Genomic DNA, 23,102 nt, shown 5'->3' with positions numbered 1-23,102 from the left:
GCCACAGGCGGCAGAAAGAAAAAAAAGTTGGAGCGAAAGCCGATGAAGCGGGATTTCTTCTCTTATTTCAAACTTCACAGTTTCTCTTACGACCGGATTAAACATGGATCGGAGGCCGGTCTATGAGAGGACTCTTACTGAGTCCGAACTGCTCGAGCAGCTTCCGAGTGGAATCTCGACTTTCATTCGGACTGCATCGGGGACTCAACACCTCCACGCGCTTGCGCTTGGCGCATTAAACAACGAATTTACGGAGAGCATTTTTCGACTCTACGAACCGATTTTTGTCGATCTTGCAGCTCGGTGGCTTCAATCGGATTTACATGCCGACTACATTCATGTATTAGCGGCATTCGCGCAGATTTTACCATTTGCGCCGCATCTGCGGTCGCTTGCCAGTCAATATGCCTCATCACAGACTGGACCTTTGGCGGCTTTGGCCGTATCAAAGGAATTAACACTGCTACAGTTGGATCAACCTAGCATTAGACTTCTACTCCTCGCCCTCTTCCGACTTCTTTCGTTTGATCTTGAAACCTTCTCTCCTATCGTTTCACCGCTCCAACTTCAGTCCCTCTTCCAATCCCAAGACCGAGTAACACGATACCTTGCTGTACGATGCTTTGCCTTATATATGCACGCAGCGGATGCGGCAACCGAAAAGATGGTCCGCGTCAACACTGGGACTGAACCTGTAGAAGGAGAGTGGGAGGGCACTCTGATCGATTACCGTGTGCTAGGATTGTGGGAAGAACGGCGATGGGAGACTCTTGGAAGAATTATCCGGACCGAGAGGTCTTCCAGGACGGAAACCAGCACTTTGGCGTTGATCGAGAGGACACGGGAGTCTTTCACAACCAAGACCGCAGAGATTTGCGGAGTTTTGATTCCCAGGTTGAAAGATACACCCCCGGCTCCTTCGTCTGTTGTCAAGACCTCGACCACAGTTGAGAACCTGCGCCGGATTGCAGGGTCATTACTCGGGTCCAAACCCATCCTGCTGGTCGGTTTGCCCAACTCCGGGAAGACCTCTTTGATTAATGACATTGCTGCCACGATGGGCCAAGCTGAAACTATGGTCACGCTTCACCTGAACGAGCAGACAGATGCAAAGAGTCTGCTTGGAATGTACGCCACTTCATCTGCCTCCGGATCCTTCTCTTGGCAGCCCGGTGTATTGACCAAGGCTGCACGCGAAGGTCGTTGGGTGTTGATCGAAGATCTTGATCGTGCGCCATCTGAAGTAATGGGCCTCATTCTCCCGATCATTGAGAGGGGGGAACTCACCATCCCAAGCCGAAGGGAGCGAATCAAGTGTGCCGAGGGCTTCAAAATTATCGCAACCATGAAGTCATCGTACAACATTGCCGGCGAGGAGATCGCACCGAGCACTTCAATGCTTGGAAGCAGACTTTGGGAGAGAGTGCAAGTCAAATCTCTTCCCGTGGATGAGATGCGTGATGTCATCCTGCAGAAGTTCTCCCTGCTGGAGTCTCGTGTGCCAACTCTCATGAACGTATATGGACGAGTATGCTCTGCATTCCATGGAAGCCTTGCAATCAAGGGCTCTCAAGGTCGTACCCCGGGCTTCCGCGATTTGATCAAGTTGTGTAGCCGTCTGCACAATCGTCTACACCGCATGGGTGCGAAGACTGGCTATGAGCCCACGTCAGAAGGTACCGAGGATGAAATATTCCTCGACATTGTTGACGTGTTCCTCAAATATCTGCCTGAGAAGTCAATGCAGAACAATCTCGCCGCCGTTGTGGCCGAAGCACTTCAGATCTCTCCCCAGCGAGCCCAATACTGTCTCAATGAACGTACTCCCTCTTATACTGACAAGAACAACAGCCTTGTCCTTGGCAGAGAAATCTGCAACAAGATTAAGGTACCAAGTGGATCTGCATTAAAGCTTGCCGCAGCAGCTTCACGATTTGCTCCCACTCGAGCGGCGTTGACCCTCATGGAACAGGTAGCTGCCTCAATCCAAATGGCAGAACCCGTTTTACTAGTGGGAGAAACTGGTATTGGAAAGACCACAGTCATCCAGCATCTTGCATCTTTGATGCGCCAGAAACTCACAGTAGTGAATTTGTCACAGCAGAGTGAAAGCACTGATCTGCTGGGTGGTTTCAAGCCCGTCAACATCCGTACGATGGCAGTTCCAATGCTGGATGAATTCACCCAGCTCTTTGAACTGACTTTCTCCGCCAAAAAGAACCAGAAGTTCTTGTCCTCGATTTCGAAGAGTGCCGCATCTTCCAATTGGGTACGATTGGTGACCTTGTGGCATGAAGCCGTTCGTCTTGCAAATGGCGTGTTCAACCCCCCGAATGCCGCAGCCGAGAATGGCGATGAGCAGCCAGCCAAAAAGCGGAAGTTGGATTCTCCCAAGTACCAGCACTTGCGGCAAAGATGGGAGAGCTTCGCGACCCAGCTCGGAGATTTTGAGGCTCAGGTCTCACAAGGTGATGCTAAGTTTGCCTTTGCCTTTGTCCAAGGTAAGATTGTGAGAGCTCTTCGAAACGGCGAATGGGTTCTCCTGGATGAAGTGAACTTGGCTTCCCCTGATACTCTTGAGAATATTGCCAGTCTTCTGCACCATGGCAGTGAGGGGACGCCATCCGTTCTTCTCTCCGAGGCTGGTGATGTTGAGAGAGTTTTCGGCCACCCGGAATTCCGTATTTTCGGTGCTATGAACCCTGCCACAGATGCTGGAAAGAGAGATCTACCCCCAGGTCTGCGTTCTCGGTTCACTGAATTCTATGTGCACTCGCCCGACAGCGACTTGGATGATTTATTGGCTTTGATTCAGAAATACCTCGGTGATTTGACAATCAGTGACCAGCGTGCTGTGCCAGATCTCGCACAGCTTTACATGGTGACCAAGAAGCTCAGCAACGAGAACAAGCTTACCGACGGAGCTGGGCAGCGACCCCATTTTAGTATCCGTACTCTCGTGCGTGCTTTGATCTATGTCATCGACCACGCACATGTCTATGGGCTACGTAGGGCAATGTTTGAGGGTTTCAGTATGAGTTTCTTGACCGTGCTGAGCTTGGTCTCCGAACAAGCTTTGATTCCTCTGGCTGAGCTTCATATATTCGGAAACGCCAAGAACGCCAGGTCTCTGCTTGGACAGACCCCTCGCCCACCAACAGATGGCAATGATTATGTGCAATTCAAGCATTACTGGATGCGCCGCGGCCCTATGGTTCCGGAGGAGCAACCCCACTACATTATCACCCCATTCATTGAGAAGAATCTCAAGAACTTGGTCCGGGCCAGTTCAACCCGGCGATTCCCCGTCTTGCTCCAAGGTCCAACATCAGCCGGAAAGACAAGTATGATCGAGTATCTGGCAAAGGTGTCTGGAAACAAATTTGTACGAATCAACAACCACGAGCATACGGATCTGCAAGAGTACCTGGGGTCTTACATCTCCTCGGATGATGGAAGCCTGCGTTATCAAGAGGGTGTGTTGGTTGAGGCACTGCGGAACGGTTATTGGATTGTGCTGGATGAGCTGAATCTAGCACCTTCTGATGTTCTTGAAGCCCTTAATCGACTCCTCGATGATAACCGCGAGCTTTTCATCCCCGAGACTCAAGAAGTTGTTCACCCTCACCCTAACTTCATGCTGTTCGCCACGCAAAATCCCGCTGGTCTGTACGGTGGCCGAAAGGTCCTGTCCCGTGCCTTCAGGAACCGTTTCCTCGAGCTGCACTTCGATGATATTCCAGAAAGCGAGCTGGAATTTATTCTGAAGGAACGTTCTCAGATCGCCCCCTCATTCTGTACGCGGATTGTTGCTGTCTACCGCAAATTGTCCTTGTTGCGCCAGTCTAATCGACTCTTCGAGCAAAAGAACAGTTTTGCCACTCTGCGTGATCTTTTCCGATGGGCTCTTCGTGATGCCGATGATCGCGAGCAGCTAGCAGTTAACGGTTATATGCTTCTCGGCGAACGTGTTCGCAATCCCCAAGAGAAAGCCGCCGTCAAGGCCGTGATTGAAGAAGTGATGAAGGTGAAATTGGATGAGGATACTTTGTATAGCTCTGCAGAGCTGGAAAAGAATGCTCCCGAGATGAGCGAGCTTCCAGCCGGTATTGTGTGGACCAAAGCCATGAGACGTCTATTCGTTCTCGTTTCGAAGGCCCTCAAGAACAACGAGCCGGTCCTTCTTGTTGGAGAAACCGGTTGCGGTAAAACCCAGCTATGCCAGGCTGTCGCTGAAGCTTTCCGACGTGAGTTGTTCATTGTCAATGCTCATGTGAATTTGGAAACTGGTGACTTGATTGGTGCTCAACGGCCTATCCGAAACCGGGCTGCAATCGAGAAACAGCTTGTGGATGACCTTCAGATGCTCCTCCACGGGCAGCTGAGCGGCGCGTCTTTCGATGACTTGAAGCAGGAGTTCACAGCATTGACTGCGGAGCAGCGTCAAGCCAAGGACCAACTTCTTTTGCAGAAGATTGAGAAGAACGCTATTCGTTGCAATGCCCTGTTTGAATGGTCCGACGGAAGCCTGATCACCGCCATGAAGACCGGTCAATTCTTCCTTCTTGACGAAATTTCTCTCGCAGATGACTCCGTTCTTGAGAGACTCAACAGTGTTCTAGAACCTGCTAGGTCGATTCTTCTCGCTGAGAAGGGCCCCGTTGATTCAATGGTTGTGGCAGATGGTGGATTCCAATTCTTATCCACTATGAACCCTGGAGGTGATTACGGAAAACGTGAGCTTTCGGCTGCTCTTCGCAATCGTATGACAGAAATCTGGGCGCCTCAGCTGTCTGAGGATGAGGATATCCTGCCAATTCTCTCACAGAGATTGACTTTGAAGGAGGAGAGCGTGGCAAAGGCTATGCTGCAGTTCGCCAAGTGGTTCAAAGTAACCTTCCAAAATACCTCTGCCACATCGCTCTCCATTCGTGACCTTCTTGCCTGGGTTGACTTTGTCAACACCTGTCAGAGCGCAGACACTGAATTCGCTATCGTACAAGGTGCCGCAATGGTATTTGTCGACACCTTGGGTGCCAATCCTGCTGCAATGCTTGCTATCTCCCTCAACAACCTCGAGGGTAACCGCAAGTCATGCCTCGACAAGCTGAGCGAACTGTTCAATGTTGATGCTTCCAAGATCTACTGGGAATCGACCACTGTCTCCGCGGAACCTGGCGTTCTGCGCGTCGGGCCATTCGCTCTCCCAACGGCGGGCACAGCTGACCCCGACCCTCAGTTCACAATGGATGCCCCAACCACAATTGCCAACTCTGTGAGAATTGCTCGTGGATTGCAGTCCTCGAAGCCTATTCTTATGGAAGGAAGCCCAGGTGTGGGTAAGACAACACTTGTGACGGCTCTGGCCAGAGCCCTCGGCAAACCTCTCACACGAATCAACCTTTCGGAACAGACAGATCTTACAGATCTGTTCGGTTCAGACGTTCCGGTGGAGGGGGGAGATGTCGGGCAATTCACTTGGCGCGACGCGCCATTCCTACGGGCCATGCAGCGTGGTGACTGGGTTCTGCTGGATGAAATGAACCTGGCCTCGCAATCTGTCCTTGAAGGTCTCAACTCTTGTCTGGATCATCGTCAGCAAGTTTACATTGCCGAGCTAGACCAAACATTCAAGAGACATCCCGATTTTGTTCTCTTTGCCGCTCAGAACCCTCATCACCAGGGTGGTGGCAGAAAGGGTCTTCCTGCATCTTTCGTCAACCGATTCACAGTGGTCTATGCAGACAGCTTCACTGATAATGACTTGAAAACAATCTGTTCCAGGCTTTTCCCTGGCAGTCCCTCTGTGCAGACCGAGAGACTGGTTGATTTCATTTCTCTCTTGAACCAAGCGATAACCCGAGATCGTCGACTGGGAGCTATTGGAGGGCCTTGGGAGGTCAATTTGCGTGATATCCAGCGATGGCTTCAACTCGCCGACCGAGGAAACCTGCAAATCCAGACTAAGCACTTCCTTGATGTCGTTATCAGCCAGCGATTCAGAAGTGAAGAGGATCGTACCGTGGTCTCTCAGATTTATGACCGTGTCTTCACAGACTCCGACACTGGCTCGAAGAGTTACTTCCACAACCTCACACCTGAGTACTTGCAGGTCGGTTTGGGAATTTTGACCCGTGACCCTCTGCTGCAGCGCTTGGCCGAGCCAAACATGAGGATTCTACCAAAGGATCTTCACATGGTTGAATCGCTCATCCTGTGTATCGATAACTCCTGGCCGAGCATCCTAGTTGGTCCTGCTGGGTGTGGTAAAACTACTCTCATCAGAAAGTTGGCAGCGGTTAACGGTGCAAACCTTGTTGAGCTGGCTCTGAGTGCTGACACGGATACCATGGATCTCATTGGCGGGTTCGAACAAATCGATCATCGCAGAGAGGTTTCAGGCTTTGTCCATGATATTGAGATGTTCTTGCGAAACCAGCTCATACACTGCTTTGCTTCAGGAGATGTATCTGATGTTGTGATTTCTGCCCTCCACATCTGCGAGCATTTCCAGTCTGCAGATATCTCGCTGGAAAATGTCATCCCCTCGCTTTCCAGCCTTTGCCAATCTTCTTCTGACCCGGCCTACCAGCAATTCCTTGAGAGAGCCCAGAACTTGTTGAATGCCATTCAACAATCTGATAAAATGAAGGTTGGATTTGAATGGACAGAAGGTGTCCTAACACAGGCTGTTCAACATGGAAATTGGGTTATCCTTGACAATGCCAACCTGTGCAACCCCTCCGTCCTCGATCGATTGAATTCTTTGACGGAGCCAAATGGCACACTCATTCTCAATGAGCAACGGACAGAAGATGGATCTGCCAAGGTCATCACGCCCCACCCCAACTTCAGGATCTTCTTGACCATGGACCCTCGCAATGGCGAGCTATCTCGTGCCATGAGGAACCGCTGTACCGAAATCTGTTTCTTACCTAGCGAGTTGCAAGACATCCAACCTACGATAGGCCCATCTTACACCTGTGAATCGTTCCTCTATCGACTTCGCCATATTTGGAACCTGGATACCTCCTTGCCTTCGTCTGCCTTTGAAGACGCTCTCGAGGTGTGCTTGGATCACCTTTCACCAGCGGATCTGGCCTACCTTCAACAGTCGCCAAGCAACCGTGTGGCTATCAATTCCGAGAAAAACGGAGAAGAGAAGTCATCCAGTGTTTTGCAGCGCTATGCCTCCCTATTCCATGACAACAACCAATGGAAGCCGCTTGACGTCGCCAGCGGCGAGATTGTGCTTGGGGGAGCCCGCCTTGGTCTCCGAGGAATGCTGCAGCCTCTTCACCCTCTCATAAACGAGCCTCTGATCGCCATCGCAGGAACCAGTGATTTCCGGTCTAGTTTGGTTGTCTTGGCTTATCTCCAGGAGTTGAGACTTGATATTCACCGCCTCAGGGAAGGTTTGATTCAAGCCGACCTATCTGCCAAAGAGCTCAAGCCTAGCCAGATGACACGTTTGGAGCGGTCATTGGCATCTGAGCGGATCCCTGCGTTGATGAAAGACACGACGCAACCTGTTGCTGCGTTCTTGTCTGATTGTGGCCAGGCTCTGTATGATTACATTCAGTCGTTGGATCAAATCTCTCTCCAAGGCCCTGTCATAATCGCAGCCCTTCGGACTGTGATCTGTCTATGCTGGGATATCTACAGAGCCACAGAGGTGAGCCAGGTTGACGAAGGAGAATTCCAAGTCTACCTCCAGATGGGCCGGAAGATTTGTGGGTCGTTGCTCGACTCGTCGCCTCTTCTCAAACCACTTCAAGTCGCTTTGTCACAAGCTCTGGATCGGTTCCAGGAGGGCTGGACTTTGACTACCGGTCTTAGCATGCAAATAATCTGGGATTCTTGGAGACATGTGACTCCTATCTCTCAAGACAAGTTGGATTCTCTGACCGAGTTGGAGTCAACGGTTTTTGACTTCACAACTTTGGCTTTGCAAACCCGCGTTGAGTTGTCTCAATTGAGTCGTGTACGCGATTCATTGATTGATGCCCAGCGATTCATCCTTCTGGATGGCGCTGATGGTGATGTACTTGTCCAAGGCATCAAAGAAACCGTGGCTGAGCTGTCTCATGCAGTTAGACGCTCGGAGTCAACCGAGTATCCATACTTTGCCAACGATTTCGAAGCTCTTTGCCAGTACCATGACATCTCCTCATTCTTCCGGAACCCAGTCAATGATACCGTCATTCAGACAGTCGTGCCACTTCTTGCTGGTCGTACGGCTCGTCCGTTGGATGCATCAAATTTCCAGAGCGAAGTGCCAAATATTCTTCATAGAATCTCGCTGTTTGCAGGCTCTTCAAGCAAATCTGAGTCTGCGCTTGCTACTGGTGGCATTGTCTCTCTGTCCCTATTGGATAGGCTGACAGCTATCGGCAATACAAAATTGGGACAGATGGACATGCTTGAGGCAGAGAAAAAAGCTCTCTCCAAGGCTATTACCTTGAGCAGTCAACAGATCACGACAGACCAGTCCATGGAGCTCAGACGTACTATCGCCAAGCTCACAGCCGAGCTGGTGGCTTGCCATCGGGAGTTCTTTGAGCCTCGCTCTGCCGAGCATCTCATCTCGGTTCTGCAGGCAATCCAAAATGGTGATCTTTGCGTTGAACAGCCACCTATTAAGGTTGAACTGGACCAAAGCTTGCCAAATGCTCACTTCCTTAAACCCCTCGCTGAGGAGGCTCTACCAACTCTGATTTCGTCCCTACGATTGCAGCCATCAAGCCAGGACCAGAGCATTCGAACCACTGGACTGGCAGCAGTACAGCTGTCAGTCATTCTGCTGCGTCTATTTGTGCCCGACAAGACATTTGACCCTTCTCTCGGTCTCGTTGTTCAGCGTAAACGCCACTCTCAACGTCTGGAAGAATATACCGCCAAGTCTGCGGCAATTCTTGCCTTTGAGAAGTCTTTCACCAGCCAGGTTTCCAACCTCCGGTCTGAGCTTTTGCACAACGAGATTCGTGATCTGGGTTCTGCTCCGCCTCCTTCACTGGTCAACCGGCCTCAGCAGTCACAACTTAGTCTCCTGCAGGGTGAATTCGTCAACTTGATCAACTCTGTCCTGAAGAGAGATCCTGAGCAAATGGTCCGCTCTGCCGAATCTGCACAGTCTCAAGATATGATCCAGCTTCTGCGCAATAACATCAAACAATTGAGCAGTCGTCTCAGCACTCACTACAGATCTTATGATGATATCACAGTGCCCGTGGTTCGTTTCTTGCAGCTTTTGGACCTTGGTGTATTCCTGGCCTCTAGCCAACCGGAACAGTCTAGCGATATTCCTGACATTCAGTCTCTGAGCGAGCGAACACCCTTCTTAGGAGGTATCCATCACCCCGTTCTTGCTCAAAACGACCAGAAGGCCCCTGGCACTCTGAAGAATGCAAATGAAATGCGCCTTCAAGAACTGTCGGCCCTTTGGGCGGCCAAGGATGCGGATTCCACAATCCTGGATACAAAGGCTGGACGAGAGATCATTCGCCGTGTTTTCGCTGATTTCCATCAACTGTGGAAGGCCAAGCTTGAAGAAGATCGGGAACAGGAAGCTGAAAAAGGAGAATTGTACCGCTTCAAGGGATCCTGGGAAGAGGAAGAAGAAGTCAACGAAGCCGAGCTACACGCACTATTCCCCACATTTGATGAAGGATCAGTTGAAGATACAGAAATGACCGATGGTGTTGGCCGCATTGATCCTAAGAGCATCGCTCTCCGGCTTGCTTCGCTTCATGCAAATATTGTCTCGAATGAGCGCAGTGGAACTGCGTTGACTACCTTTGTTAAGCAATCAGGCCATCTTCTGGGCTCGATCTGGTCTGATAACAAGACCTCATTCTCGCCGATGTCGCCCCAAACCCATCTTCCTGCAGTTCTTCTGCTTCTCGATGATGCCATAGGTGAGGGAGCCGACATTAAACAGAAGAATTACAACTTCTACACCGATTCGAATCTCGCAGAGGCACGAAAGCTGGTCGCTCTCGCGCTTTCTGTTCAGGCCCGCTTCGCCCAAATCCAAACCGCCTGGCCTGAACATGCTGTCCTTGCTGATGTCATTCAATGCTGCGTGGAAATCCTTCAGTTCAAGCACACCGAACCTGTTGCCAAGTTTATGACCAAGGTTGAAAAGCTTCACTCATTCGTACATGAGTGGCAGACCGTGGCTAGCAGAGAATATTCAGCTGTTATTGTCTACGATGAGATTACAAGTACTCTCATTAGCTGGCGCCGTCTTGAGCTGTCAACCTGGGCCAAGCTCTTGGACATCGAGAAAGAGCGATGCGAGGACGAGGTGAGTGCTTGGTGGTTCATTGCCTACGAAGCACTCATCGGTGCTCCCATCATGATGGTCGAGGCAGGCGAACAGGACATGACCGAACACACGCAAAACTTGGTTTTGACCCTGGAGCAATTCTTCAAGTCTACAACTACAGGCCAGTTTGCTCGCCGTCTACAGCTTGTTGCCAACTTCCAAGCACTGCTTGAAGTTTTCACCACAGATTATCCCTGCCTCAAGAAGCTTGTCTCTGCCTTGGACAACTTCCTCCACCACTACGGACCCTTCCAGCCTGGAGTTGACAAGTATCTGACGGAGAAGCGGTCCGTTCTTGAGAAGGATATCAAAGAGCAGATTCAGCTTGCAAGTTGGAAAGATGTCAATATCGTGGCTTTGAGGGAAAGCGCTAGAAGGTCGCATGTTAAACTATTCAAGCTGGTTCGAAAGTACCGTGCAGCCCTTGGACAGCCGGTTCAATCAATCCTTGAAGCAGGCCTTCCGGAAAGCACCGAGGAGATCACTTCAATGTCCCAAGTAGAGCCAGTCCGCCCCACTGCCACGTTCCCTGAAGCAATGGCTATTTGCCAAAATGACAAGAAACTGTGGTCCACTCGAGCGCTCAGATTCCAGAAGCCGGATGGAACAGCCAACAACATGATGAACCTATATTCGTCAATCCCAGCCGAATTCGACATTGCGAAGGACCTCGACAGCTTCATTGTCTCGGTGATCGAAAGCATGAATGAATTCAAGTCCAAGACACCCAAGGTCCTGAACAAAGACAACAAGGATGACGTCCAGCACCTCAAGTCCCAGAAACGCCGTCTCTATGCTGAGACCCTCAAGCAGCTCTATGAGATGGGCGTGAAACGTAATGCTGGCTCGAGCGTGATCGAAACACAAGAAACAGTTCCGCAGGTTCTCGCCACTGCTGCCGCCTTTGAGGCTGGAGCTGCAACCTCAACTGCAGTTCAGAGTGCCGACTGGTACTTCCACAGACTTCTGGATCTCCTGCCTAAGACACGTCTAGCATCTCGCAACTATTCTGAGGAGCTAAGCAATGTCGAGGTCCACAGAAGCATGGGTTCTATTGAGCATCTCATTTTCACTGTCCGTCGCCAAAGAGGTGTCATTTCGCCTGCCCTCACAGGCTTGGGCAAGTTGAAGTCTACCCTTGACAAGGTGCAGAACCTTTGGACAGCGGCTTCGAACTCTCTGTCGCAAGACCATGCTTCTGCATCGGAAGAGCGAACTAACCTGGCCAGAATCGTGGCTTGGCTGGCTCCTATTCTTGGACTGGCTGCAATGATCATCGGCGTGCATTCCAAGTTCTCAGGAATTGATGCATCCAAGATTGTGGAACAGCTCCGTGCCAAAAAGGCATCCTTCGATAGCCTACGCAAGTCGCACGAGGCCCTTCCCATGCTTCCCACCGGAATTGCGTCTAACGCAAACTACGAGATCGCGCAGCAGACACGATCATCGCTCGATGAATTGGCTGCTGACGTAAAGCAATGGAGCCAGTCTCGCCCTGATCTTTCCTTCGCGCTGGATCAGATCACACCTTGGGTCAACACAAACATCGCTGCTCTGCCTGAGGTCAATGATGAGAACAGCCTATCCATCCAAGCCTTCGATAGCAGCCTCCTAACGGCCATTGACAAAATGCTCATCGGCCTGCAGAATCTCAAGGATGTGCCTTCTGCCATCACCTTTGATGGACTGCTGTCGAGGAGTGATGAGTTCTTCTCTCGCGGCATTAAGGCCGTCCGTCTCACCGAGGTCACCACCGCATTGGAGAAGGTCCTAGATCAATTGCACCACCTGCAAGATCACTCCGCTGCTGGCCTCTCTGTTGCTGCCGCACTGATCACCAGTATCCTGCCTATCGCCAACAGATACTACCAAATCTGCCGGGATCTGGCTGATCGCTTCATCGCTGTTCATCGCGAGATCTGTAAGACATCCTACATCCTGACCAAGACCTTCAAGCAGGTCGCCTCCGAAGGCTTCTGTAGTCCTGCGGAAGCATCCCAAGATCAAGGCAAGGAAGGACAGATGGAAAGCGGAACAGGTCTCGGTGAAGGCGAAGGCGCGGAAGATATCAGCAAAGATATTGGAGATGACGAAGATCTGACTGAGTTGGCGCAACAAGAGAACAAGAAAGAGGATGGGGACGATGAGATGGATGATTCTAAGGACGCCGTCAACATGGATCAGGAAGATTTGGAAGGCGATGCCGAGGATCGCAAGGATGAGGAGGAGGAGAACGACGACAGTGCCGACGAAGGAGATGACGATATCGATGAAGAGACAGGAAGCGTTGATGACCTTGACCCAGGTGCTGTGGACGAAAAGCTCTGGGACGGTGGTAATGATGAGCAGCAGAAGGATACTGAGAACGAAGAAGGAAAGGGCCAATCAGAGGCCGAGCAACAAGCTGCCGCTCAGGAAGAGAAGGGTGACAAGGATGGCGAAAAGAGCGAAGAAAAGCAAAAGGAAGGAGAGGAGGAGGAAGAAGAAACAGAAGATGAGGAGGCCCCCGAAGACGAGGGCGAGGCAGTTGGCCGTGAAGAAATGGACGTCACCGATCCTCAAGCGAAGGAAGAAGAAACACTTGAACTTCCTGAGGAAATGCAGCTTGATGATGGTGAAGGCAAGGACGACAATGGCGAGGATGACGATATGGATGATATGGATGACGATTTCGGCCCTGCTCCGGAGGAAGAAGGCAAGGTCGAAGACGCCGATGATAATGCCGGCGAAGAAGACGCCGAGGCAGCCCCAGAGGATCAAGTGCCAGGTGAGGAAGATGAAGAGATGGCCGATGATGCGGAGGAAACCAATGAAGGCGAAGCCGGAGAAGAGGAGGAAGAGGAAGCTGGTGGAGAAGATCCCGAGGAGCCTGAGCAGGACGACTTCCTCGCCCAGCGTGATGAGAATGATGCCGCAGGTGACAACGTCGCTCCCAGTGAAGCTGTCACTGGTGGCCTCGGAGCCGAGCAAGACCAAAATGAAGAAAAGGGTGCCTCAGGTGACGCTCAGCAGGAGAGCGGCTCGACTGATCCCAGTGCCAACGTCGACCAACAGACAGGTGCTGCCAAGGATAGCGAGGAGAGCCAGCCTAGCCGAGACGCTGCTGGTGGCGAAGATCACGGTCCAGATGAACCTCAGATGCAGGCATTCAAGAAGCTCGGTGACATCCTCGAGCAATGGCACCGACGACAAAAGGAGATCCTCAATCCGTCCCAACAGGAGGAGGAATCCCAGCCTATGCCGCAGGACACCGATATGGCCGATGCGGACTTCGAGCACCTCAAGGATGACGAAGATGCCGCAGACACCCAGGCCCTTGGACAAGCAAACGACGATCAAACTCAAGCCCTCGACCAAAGCAAGGGTGTGGAGTCCGACATCAAGCCCGGTGAGAACGATGTCCTCCCAGACGTGTCGGACGAGCAGCAAGATGCCGTGGACAACCAGCTTGAGGATGAAATGCAAATCGACCGCGAGACCGTTCCCACTGATGGCGAGTCTGCCGGCGCCTTCATTCCTGGCGGTCAATCATCCCACGATCGCGCAGACGGAGCACAGGGCACTGAAGAAGTGGACGAGGAGCTCGACGAAGTCGACTCGCAACTCGCAGCGATCCACCTTTCCTCTTCACTTCCCCCATTGACCCCACAAGACGAAGCCCGCCGCCTCTGGTCGCACTACGAGTCCGCCACAAACGATCTCTCCCTCTCCCTGACCGAGCAACTGCGCCTCATCCTCGCCCCCACAATGGCCACCAAGCTCCGCGGTGATTTCCGCACCGGAAAGCGGCTTAACATCAAGCGTATCATCCCCTACATCGCATCCCAGTACAAGCGCGACAAGATCTGGATGCGCCGCTCTATCCCCTCAAAGCGCAACTACCAGATCATGCTGGCTGTCGATGACAGCAAGTCCATGCTGGAAAGTGGCAGTGGCCAGCTCGCCTTCGAAACCCTCGCCCTTGTTGCGAAGAGTCTGAGCATGCTGGAAGCTGGCGATCTGTGCGTCCTTGGCTTTGGTAACGAAGACCATGTTCGTGTCGCCCACGAGTTCGGGAAGCCCTTCTCCTCCGAGGCCGGCTCCCAGGTCTTCCAGCACTTCAGCTACCAACAAACTGGTACTAATGTGCGCAAGCTGATCGCCGACTCTATTGCTCTCTTCCGCGAGGCTCGCTGGAAGCGCTCGCCTGGCTCTGGCTCTGCCGATCTCTGGCAGCTTCAGTTGATTATCTCTGATGGTATCTGTGAAGACCATGATACTATTCGCCGTCTTGTCAGACAGGCGCTTGAAGAGCGCATCATGGTCGTCTTTATTATCGTCGATGCTGTCAAGGGTAGCTCTATCCTTGACCTCTCGCAGGCTAGCTTCGAGGCCGATCCTAGTTCTGGCGGTGAGATGAAGCTCAAGATGAAGCGATACCTCGAGGACTTCCCCTTCCCATACTACCTTGTTGTTCGTGATGTGAGGGAGTTGCCCTCTGTTTTGGCTACTGCACTTAAGCAGTGGTTCGCAGAAGTTGTGGATGTGTCGTCTTGATGCTCCCAAAAATTTAAAAGGAGTTGGAATTGTCTATTTGGAGTTATTTTGTTACATTTGACGGCGTTGGGATGATTTCTTTTTGTATATGATAGATTTTAGAGATATGACATATCAGATGAATGTACATTTTTTACATTTTTATTCAAATTTCCCGTATATGATTTCCTACAAAATGGTATGGTATCTCAATGCTAATGCGCTTGACAAAAATTCCCCCAAAATAGCCTTATGTATGCTAAAACTACCATCCGTACTTGGATCCAGCTTCCTTCTTGTTTCTCCGACCTGTTGCAAAGCTTTCCTCCAATGCCTCCTTCTGCGAGCTTGCAACGTTGAGCAATTGCTGGAGCGTATGCTTGCCCGGCGCAATGGCGCGCACAGGGTTGTGCTGTGCTCCAGCCAGCTCGCCTTGAGCCAGAACCTGGTTTGATGCGTACTCCTCGTCTGTGTTGAAGGTACGCACCTGTGACTGCGACGGCATGGCATTCCGACCGAAGAGCTGGCGTCTTTCGGCCTTGGACAAGTTCAGATCGTTGGCAATGCTGTCCAAAGATGACGTAGGATTGGTTGATACTGTTGCTGTTGAATGCTCCATGGCGATTGGTGCAGATTCAGCGAGTACTGGACCAGCTGCTGATAATTCTTCGCCTTCAGCGTTGTATACCAGCGGCTGGTAGGTTGTCGATGGTCCAGGTGCCGGGGCTGGCTGAGAAGTGGCCTCGTCCGTGGATAGAGAGAAGAGACTGACTTTAGGTTTTGGTGGTGCAGGTGCAGGTGCAGGTGCAGGGGTAGGGGTAGGGGTAGGGGCTTGCTGTAGAGGTTGAGCAGGCTTCGGCGCTGCTGTTGACGAAGGTGTTGGTTGTTCGGCAATCTTGGTGGTCTTCCTCTTCTTTTGAGGCCGTCCGACGGATAACGGTCTGAACATCATTGGATTTCCTTGCAATTTGACCTCCGCTGGGGTTTTCATTGTCTCCACCGGTGCATCTGATCCAGTGTCGGGGTTTGAGCTGGCAGGTGCAGATGTGGTGTCCTCTGCGCCTCCCACTAGATCTTCGAATGCGTAATCATTCTTCATTTCCGCATCAGCTGTGCGATCAAATCCAGGGCCGGCACCTGTTTTGAGACTAAACACTTTTCGTGTTGTCGCCACTGGTGCTTTCTTTTCGAGTGTTCGTTTCGGCGCTGGAAGGAAGGCGTTGAATCCTGAAAGGCCTCCTCCACCCAACCGAGCCTTCTTGCGCGGACCATCTTCGGTGTCTTCGCCGGATGGGTGCTCAGGTTTGATATCTGGAATCGCGATGCGGATCTTGCCCGAGTCGCTGCGGTCGATCTGGAACCCAGCTTTGGAGCCGACCTTTTTTGTTTTGCTAATCTGGGGCACGGGTGTAGTATCTGGTTCGGCATCTGAGCCTTCGGAGTCGGAGTAGCCTACTAGCACCATGGTGGGAGATTTATGTTGGGGGTTGTTGTTTTTTCCTATTTGAAGATCGGACCTGGTGACGAGTTAATTTATTTAATGCCCGATCCCTAAGGCACCAATAAATTACATAAGCATCCCATCCGAATCTCGATGCGGAGATGAAAAAGGAAAAAGACATTACATAGTGGACTAGGGGGGACGGGATGGAATGGACCAAAGAGAAAAATGTCCGAAAACACAAGCTAAAACTCACTTTCGATAGTGAAACAGCAGGGATGATCGCATCACTTTGTAACGTCATCGCATCCGGGTTCTCCGCTTCTTTGGAGGTTAATAGGGTCATACATTGGACAATGGTGTTCATAGACATTTATAGTTAAAGAATTGGATCATCTGAATTGGCTAAATTGGCTAAATTGGCTGAATTGACTGAATTGACTGAATTGACTGAGCCCAAGAATTGATATCTGATGTACGGAGTACGTACTCCGTAATTAAGGGATGTAAGTGTACGGAGTAGATAAGTCAAAATAGGAGGGACTCAAAGGAATAACAGAAATAATACTACATGACCATTGAGTTCAGATAAATAGATTCTAATAGAGACCAAATCAAAGCTAATAGACTAAATAATAGTCTTTCAAATAGACATATCACCTTAATAGAAGATGTTCAAGGGTTCAAGTGTAAAGTGCATAATGAAAGATCAATGCGTCATTCTGGCCGCTGCCCCTCCCCACTTAATCCGGACCTCCCATTCCAGCTTTCTTTCCCCCCATCCCCCCCAATGGCCCCAAAGCCTGTCTAAACTTCTCTCCATGCCGAGTCTAGGAGGTTTACTGAAGAAGAGGCGAACGAAGGATTCGCAAGATCTAGGGAAACCAGATACTCAGAACCACGACGGTTCAGGCGCATCCATGCAACCCGCTTCACACGCTTCGCCCCAGCACACGGGTACGGGTACACACGAAAATGCCGCGAGTATCGACAACATTATAAACCAGGAGCAGCTGAAACAGGAGCGTGTCACAAAGGGGAAGTACTCTCAGGAGGACTTCGAGCTTCAGCGCACCCTGGGAACGGGGAGCTTCGGTCGTGTCCACCTGGTGCAATCTAACCACAATCATCGCTTCTATGCGATGAAAGTGTTGAAGAAGGCCCAGGTGGTCAAGATGAAGCAAATCGAGCACACAAATGACGAGCGCCGCATGTTAAATCGTGTCCGCCATCCATTCCTCGTTACGTTGTGGGGAACTTGGCAGGATTCCCGAAACCTCTATATGGTCATGGACTTTGTGGAGGGAGGTGAATTGTTCAGTCTCCTGCGCAAGTCACAAGTGAGTGAACCATGACACACTTCCATTGGTCTTGTGTGTGTGTGAAGCAAAAAACTCATCTGTCATTATTAGCGATTCCCGAACCCGGTGGCCAAATTCTATGCCGCGGAGGTTACCCTAGCGCTGGAGTATTTGCACTCACACCAGATCATCTATCGTGATTTGAAGCCAGAAAATCTTCTATTGGACCGCCATGGTCATCTGAAAATCACGGATTTCGGATTTGCCAAAGATGTGCCGGATATTACTTGGACACTTTGTGGTACCCCCGACTACCTAGCACCGGAGGTTGTCTCTTCCAAGGGATATAACAAATCAGTTGACTGGTAAGCGTGCTTTCAGTGCTTGCATCGAATTGTTCTAACTGTCCCAAGGTGGTCATTGGGAATCTTAATCTTTGAAATGCTGTGTGGATTCACTCCCTTCTGGGACAGTGGATCTCCAGTCAAGATCTATGAGAATATCCTGCGTGGCAAAGTCAAGTATCCTCCATACTTGCACGCCGACGCAGTTGATCTGCTCTCTCAGTTGATCACATCCGACCTCACCAAGCGCCTCGGCAACTTGCACGGTGGCCCGAGTGATGTCAAGAACCATGCCTGGTTCGCCGAGGTCACTTGGGACCGACTAGCTCGTAAGGACATTGACGCGCCATATATCCCACCCATCCGTGGTGGACAAGGCGATGCAAGCCAATACGACAAGTATCCGGAAGAAACAGAGCACTATGGCCAGGAAGGCGAGGATCCGTATGTACTTCTTTCCACGCCACCCGTGCACCTGACTAACTCGTTCCAGATATGGCCACCTTTTCCCCGACTTCTAAGGTGCTTGTATGATTTTATGACGCGACGAAAAGTCCTCTGGGGGAGGGCCGGAACTGATTGACCCCGGGAGGAGTCGTGAAAACCCAGGAGCCATTATATGAAAATCCATACTTTTCTATATGCACATCATTTTTCTTAGCAATTACAATCGAATTTTTGTGTTTTTTTTTTCTTTCAATTGCCTGCTCGATGTACAAATGGATTCGTCGTGAACCCTATTCTATTCCCAATCTCTCCAACCACTGGGGCACCAAAAGCCACGCCCATATTATACACGGGCTACTAGGCCGCTTCTATCGTACAGTAGTTCATTCACAGAGGTGTGTGTGTGTGTCTTTTGCTTCTTGTTTCGTCCTTCTTGTTTCGTCCTTCATCTTCCTTGCTTTCTTCCGATTCGAGGATGGATTGAATTTAGCCCAGGATTCCGCTGCCGCCCTCGGGCATGCCGGTAGCCATGGAGGCAATGGCAGCAGCATCCTGACCACCCATACGCTTGGTCTCGACGCCGATACGGGCGATGTAGGTCTTGCTTGTGGTGTTCCACATGGCGATGTACTTCTCCATGCAGCTAGACAGGCAGGTGTTCTCCTTGGCCGAGAGCGAGGTACCGGGGGCGGGAACGCAAGCCTTGAAGCAGTGCTTGTTGATTTTCTGGGGTTGTTGTCAGTTCGTTGCCGGATATGGATATCAAGGGTGGTGACGTACTCCGATCAGGGAGCGGGCGTTGGACATGGCGGCCTCCTGCTGAAGCTGGCGCATGACTGCTGCCTTGATCTCCTCGGAGGTCTGAATGGGAGCGGCGGAGCCGGAACCGAAAATTGACGACATTATGAGATAGTGAGATTGGTGGAAAAGCCGGGGATGAGATGTGGTTGAATTGGATCGAATCGAAGAAAGTCGGCGGACTTCAGGATCTGAGGTGCAGGGTTGTGGCTGGTGTTTTTACTGCGCCACATTCGATGTGGACACCTTAGCATAACAAGCTGTATACTTCACCTCCTTGTCTCCGCGCCTCAGGAACTTCGCCTATTCACTCTTTGTTGTCGCCTTTCTTCGACTTTTTTTTACGGCCCCTCCTCTTCTTTCCTACTTACTGGGTTTTCGGGTCCTGGCGACACCGTACCCCGTTCATCCCACCTCCGGTCTATCCTTCAAACTTTCCGGGCTCCCCTCCATTGAGCCCTAATACAATTCCACAATGCGTCTTCCGTCTATTTCCTCGCTTCTCTGCTTCGCAGGCCTAGTTGCCTTACCCGTGACTGCCTACGACGACCCAAATATCAAAAGCATTCCCGTATGTGCTCAATGTTGACTCGATTTCAAGCCGAGGTACTGATTTTGGATGTTTGCTAGCTTCGCACCCACAGCCTTTCTCCGGTATGATTATATCCCGAGCCCAGCTTGTCTACGACTTCTGGAAACAAGCTTGCATAGCCCGTGCTCCGAGGAGGAATATCAGTATTGACCGCCATTAACAGCCGTACCTCGATTCGGATTTCCAAAGCCGCTGGTTCGACTTCGGAGGAGATACAGTAATCCGCGCTGACAAGTAAGGATATTCCGGACATTCAGGTGGAACTCCTCATGAGCGCCAATGCTAATCTTCGTCTTTGTGTTCAGATACGTCCGCCTCACGGCTGACCGGCCTTCGCAGCAAGGATGGATTTCCTCCCGCGTGCCTCTGACCGCAACCAATTGGCAGGTAAATACACGGTCCTCGCGAATGGAAGTATGCGCCAAAGTCTCACGTATATTCCCGCTAGATTGAACTCGAGTTCGAGATCCATGGCTCCGGCAACTTGCATGGTGATGGATTTGCGCTCTGGCTCACCAAGGAGCGCGCCACGCAGGGCCCTGTTTTCGGTTCGACAGACAGATTCGAGGGTCTCGGTATTTTCTTCGACACTTACAAGAACAACCGCCCCGGTGTGTCGTTCCCTTACGTCATGGCCATGATGGGTGATGGGCACACTACCTATGACCAGGCGCATGACGGCAAGGCAAACGAGCTGGCCGGTTGCTCTGTGAGTTGAATTTATTCGCAGATATTTTGGATATGTCTCTAATTTTTTACAGGCTCGTGGTCTCCGCAGCGCCCCGGTTCCCACAAAAGCTCGCCTTACCTACTTCCAGGATAAGTCCCTGTCCTTGGAGCTGCAGTATAAGTCTGAAGACTCATGGGTCGAGTGCTTCAATCTTTCTGCCGAGGATTCTAACATCGCCATCCCCTCCGTCGCATACTTGGGTCTCTCCGCCGAGACCGGCGAGCTGAGCGATAACCACGATATCATCTCCCTCAAGGCCGAGAATCTATACTCGCTTAACCGCAGCAATGACAACAAAGGCAAGACCACGGAAGGTCGGTCCAAGGGCCCTACCCGCTCCTCCATTAAGCCTGTGAAGGAGAAGAGTAGCTGGTCTTGGTTCCTCTTCAAGACCATCCTGTTCTTCGCCGTTATTGTCGGTGGTTACTTTGGCTGGACGATCTACCGGACCAAGGCCCGGTCATCGCGTTTCTAAATTTACGTTGTATGGATATTTTGGCAAAGCACAGGTTTCAGACCTTTCTTCTGTGCGATTCAAGTTGGTCTCTGGGGTTTCCCAGCTTTTGTTCTGACGAAAGGGACCTTGCATACATAGCCTGTTTGAAGCTCTTCTTTTTACTCTGATTTACCGTTCAGCTCCCACTCCAGTTCTTGTTATCTTTTCTCTTCATCCTTGAAATGAACTAAAGTCACGATCATTCAAAAAAATCCTCTAATATGCAGCATGATGCTTGGGGTATCAATAGTATATCGTACAAGTAACAAATCAAGACGCCGCCCAATGTAACTTCCCACCTCGTCACTTCTGCCGTTCTCTCTCCTCATTCCACAGGCGATCCACAATCTGGAAGACCTCCGTGACACTGCGCATAACAACATCATCAATCCCCAATGCGCCATATCGATGTTGAATCTTATCAGGATGCCAGCGAATGCGCTCCGCCTTAAGTGTACCAATTAACTCGGCGGGCGCCGGAGCATGACGCATGAACTCCTCAACAGCCTGGGGCCGAACATCGACTCTCTTCCCAGAGCGAACAGGCCAGAATATCAGATTGCGTAGCGGCTTAGGAGCAGACCCCTCCGCAGCCTTCCCGATGGTCTCCCATCTCTCCAAGTACTCGGCCCAGGGCGCGCCCCACTCAATCTTGGCTCTCTTGCGCTCCACGCCTCGCCGTAAACTATCATCCATAGCGCGTTCAAACTCCTCCCTCCCAGACTGTGCATTCCGCTGAGCCTCCTCCTTCCTTTTCTGCTGCCGCTCAGCGCGCAGACGCTCCTGCTCGGCCAGCATGCCTTCCCGTGTCCGCTCCCACATCCGTCGACGGACGTACTCCACATATTCGTCCTCGGTCATCTGCTCCAGCTCGCCCTCTGGGCCCCGTTGAACATCGGGCACGCGATAGTTGTGGATTGGCTGGCCGTAGACAGATTCCCAGTATGCTGCGCCCTCGTCATCACCGAGAGCATCAAAGAGCGATTCTCGGAAGGTGTCTCTGGTTGAACCGAAGGGGTTTTCATCTGTAGGGTCGGGTCGCTTCTCCTCGCGATGACGCCGCTTGGAGGGTTCGTCGTCTCGTGTCCGTGATCTATGACGGTGGGTTCGTTTTCGATGCGGGCGACTGCCATCTTTGAAACGAAATGCCCGGCTGTGACTCGCGCGGGAATGTTCTTTTGGAGGAGGGTTGGAGCTGTGAGATTCTTTGGGGTCTTCGGCAGGTTTGGTGGGTTGAGGTTGCTCTGGGGCGTGGGATACTCCAGGGCCCTCAGCTGGGGTGGAGTTGGAATATTCCATCGAATGTATCTTTCAGCTGATGGAGCAGTTCCAATTAGCGGATCTCATTGTTTGGGGGTGGAGTAAAACACCAGAGGAATGTCAAAAAAAGATAAATGAGCCCGATCTGAGAAGCACCCGCGGAGATAACGTGTCTTAGTCATCTTATCTCCAGCCCCACCAAATATGTGGAAAGACATAGATCGGAAATTATACACAAGTATTGAAGTAGACTCAGAAAAAAAGAAGATACCAGTGGCTGGGATGTAAATGCAGAACACTGGAATCCAGCCAAAACCTGCAAAGACCTGACGTATGACCACTGAATAATGAACATGGCCACCAGATGGCTGTACTTGAGACTACATGCTGGAAGAAATGACAGATAAACGACCTCCAGGACCCCAAGGGTCACCTGGTTGCATTAAGCCTAGTCTACAACTGAAAATTTAGATAGAAAAATATGAAAGTCAATACGAGTGAATGTTCGATCCTAGGATCTAGAAGCCCATCGCGGTTTCCATATGAAGTTGGCAGGGACAATCGTGCACATCTTCGTCCTCGGCATGCCTTCGTCCATATCGTTGTACCCCGAGCTTCTATACCTATGCTCTCAATCGAATAGGTAAGAGTGACGAATTATTCAAAACCTTATACTCGTGAAGCTCACATCGATTCTTATCAGAGAACCTCACTCACGGCTGCTGAGGCGAGACATTCAGTTATATCAAATTACCCGGACTCCCCTGACGTCTATTCCAGGACGCGATGAAAAATGGCCGACTGTCATAGTTGAAGTCGGTGTTTCGGAGTCAAAGCTGAAGTCAGAT

The 23,102-nt window shown here is 51.1% G+C and overlaps 6 protein-coding genes across 6 annotated transcripts; 3 read left to right on the top strand and 3 right to left on the bottom strand.

The window, feature by feature from the left end:
• Nucleotides 1-103: 103 nt before the first annotated feature.
• PEX2_021620 (AAA family ATPase midasin) lies at nt 104-14,866 on the top strand (the record flags this gene model as incomplete). Its single annotated transcript, XM_016739437.1, has 1 exon — nt 104-14,866. One exon carries the CDS (start codon nt 104-106, stop codon nt 14,864-14,866), a length of 14,763 nt encoding a protein of 4,920 aa, XP_016599347.1.
• Nucleotides 14,867-15,110: 244 nt separating this feature from the next.
• On the bottom strand, nt 15,111-16,310 carry PEX2_021610 (PRCC domain-containing protein; the record flags this gene model as incomplete). The annotated part of the gene is made up of 1 exon (XM_016739436.1): nt 15,111-16,310. The coding sequence occupies one exon, from the start codon at nt 16,308-16,310 to the stop codon at nt 15,111-15,113; it is 1,200 nt and encodes a 399-aa protein (XP_016599346.1).
• A 797-nt stretch (nt 16,311-17,107) lies between these two features.
• On the top strand, nt 17,108-18,452 carry pkaC (cAMP-dependent protein kinase catalytic subunit pkaC; the record flags this gene model as incomplete). Its single annotated transcript, XM_016739435.1, has 4 exons — nt 17,108-17,626; nt 17,699-17,952; nt 18,001-18,375; nt 18,425-18,452. The coding sequence occupies 4 exons, from the start codon at nt 17,108-17,110 to the stop codon at nt 18,450-18,452; spliced, it is 1,176 nt and encodes a 391-aa protein (XP_016599345.1).
• A 412-nt stretch (nt 18,453-18,864) lies between these two features.
• Nucleotides 18,865-19,281, bottom strand: tim13 (protein translocase subunit TIM13; the record flags this gene model as incomplete). Its single annotated transcript, XM_016739434.1, has 2 exons — nt 18,865-19,104; nt 19,159-19,281. The coding sequence occupies 2 exons, from the start codon at nt 19,279-19,281 to the stop codon at nt 18,865-18,867; spliced, it is 363 nt and encodes a 120-aa protein (XP_016599344.1).
• Nucleotides 19,282-19,651: 370 nt separating this feature from the next.
• Nucleotides 19,652-20,973, top strand: PEX2_021580 (legume-like lectin family protein; the record flags this gene model as incomplete). The annotated part of the gene is made up of 5 exons (XM_016739433.1): nt 19,652-19,747; nt 19,932-20,002; nt 20,074-20,155; nt 20,217-20,477; nt 20,530-20,973. The coding sequence occupies 5 exons, from the start codon at nt 19,652-19,654 to the stop codon at nt 20,971-20,973; spliced, it is 954 nt and encodes a 317-aa protein (XP_016599343.1).
• Nucleotides 20,974-21,297: 324 nt separating this feature from the next.
• PEX2_021570 (uncharacterized protein) lies at nt 21,298-22,293 on the bottom strand (the record flags this gene model as incomplete). The annotated part of the gene is made up of 1 exon (XM_016739432.1): nt 21,298-22,293. The coding sequence occupies one exon, from the start codon at nt 22,291-22,293 to the stop codon at nt 21,298-21,300; it is 996 nt and encodes a 331-aa protein (XP_016599342.1).
• Between the last annotated feature and the right edge of the window lie 809 nt (nt 22,294-23,102).

Source organism: Penicillium expansum (assembly GCF_000769745.1).
Source record: "Penicillium expansum strain MD-8 chromosome Unknown contig58, whole genome shotgun sequence".
Classification (NCBI taxonomy): domain Eukaryota; kingdom Fungi; phylum Ascomycota; class Eurotiomycetes; order Eurotiales; family Aspergillaceae; genus Penicillium; species Penicillium expansum.
Note: the sequence above shows the minus strand (reverse complement) of the source record. Positions and strands in the feature narration are given on the sequence as shown.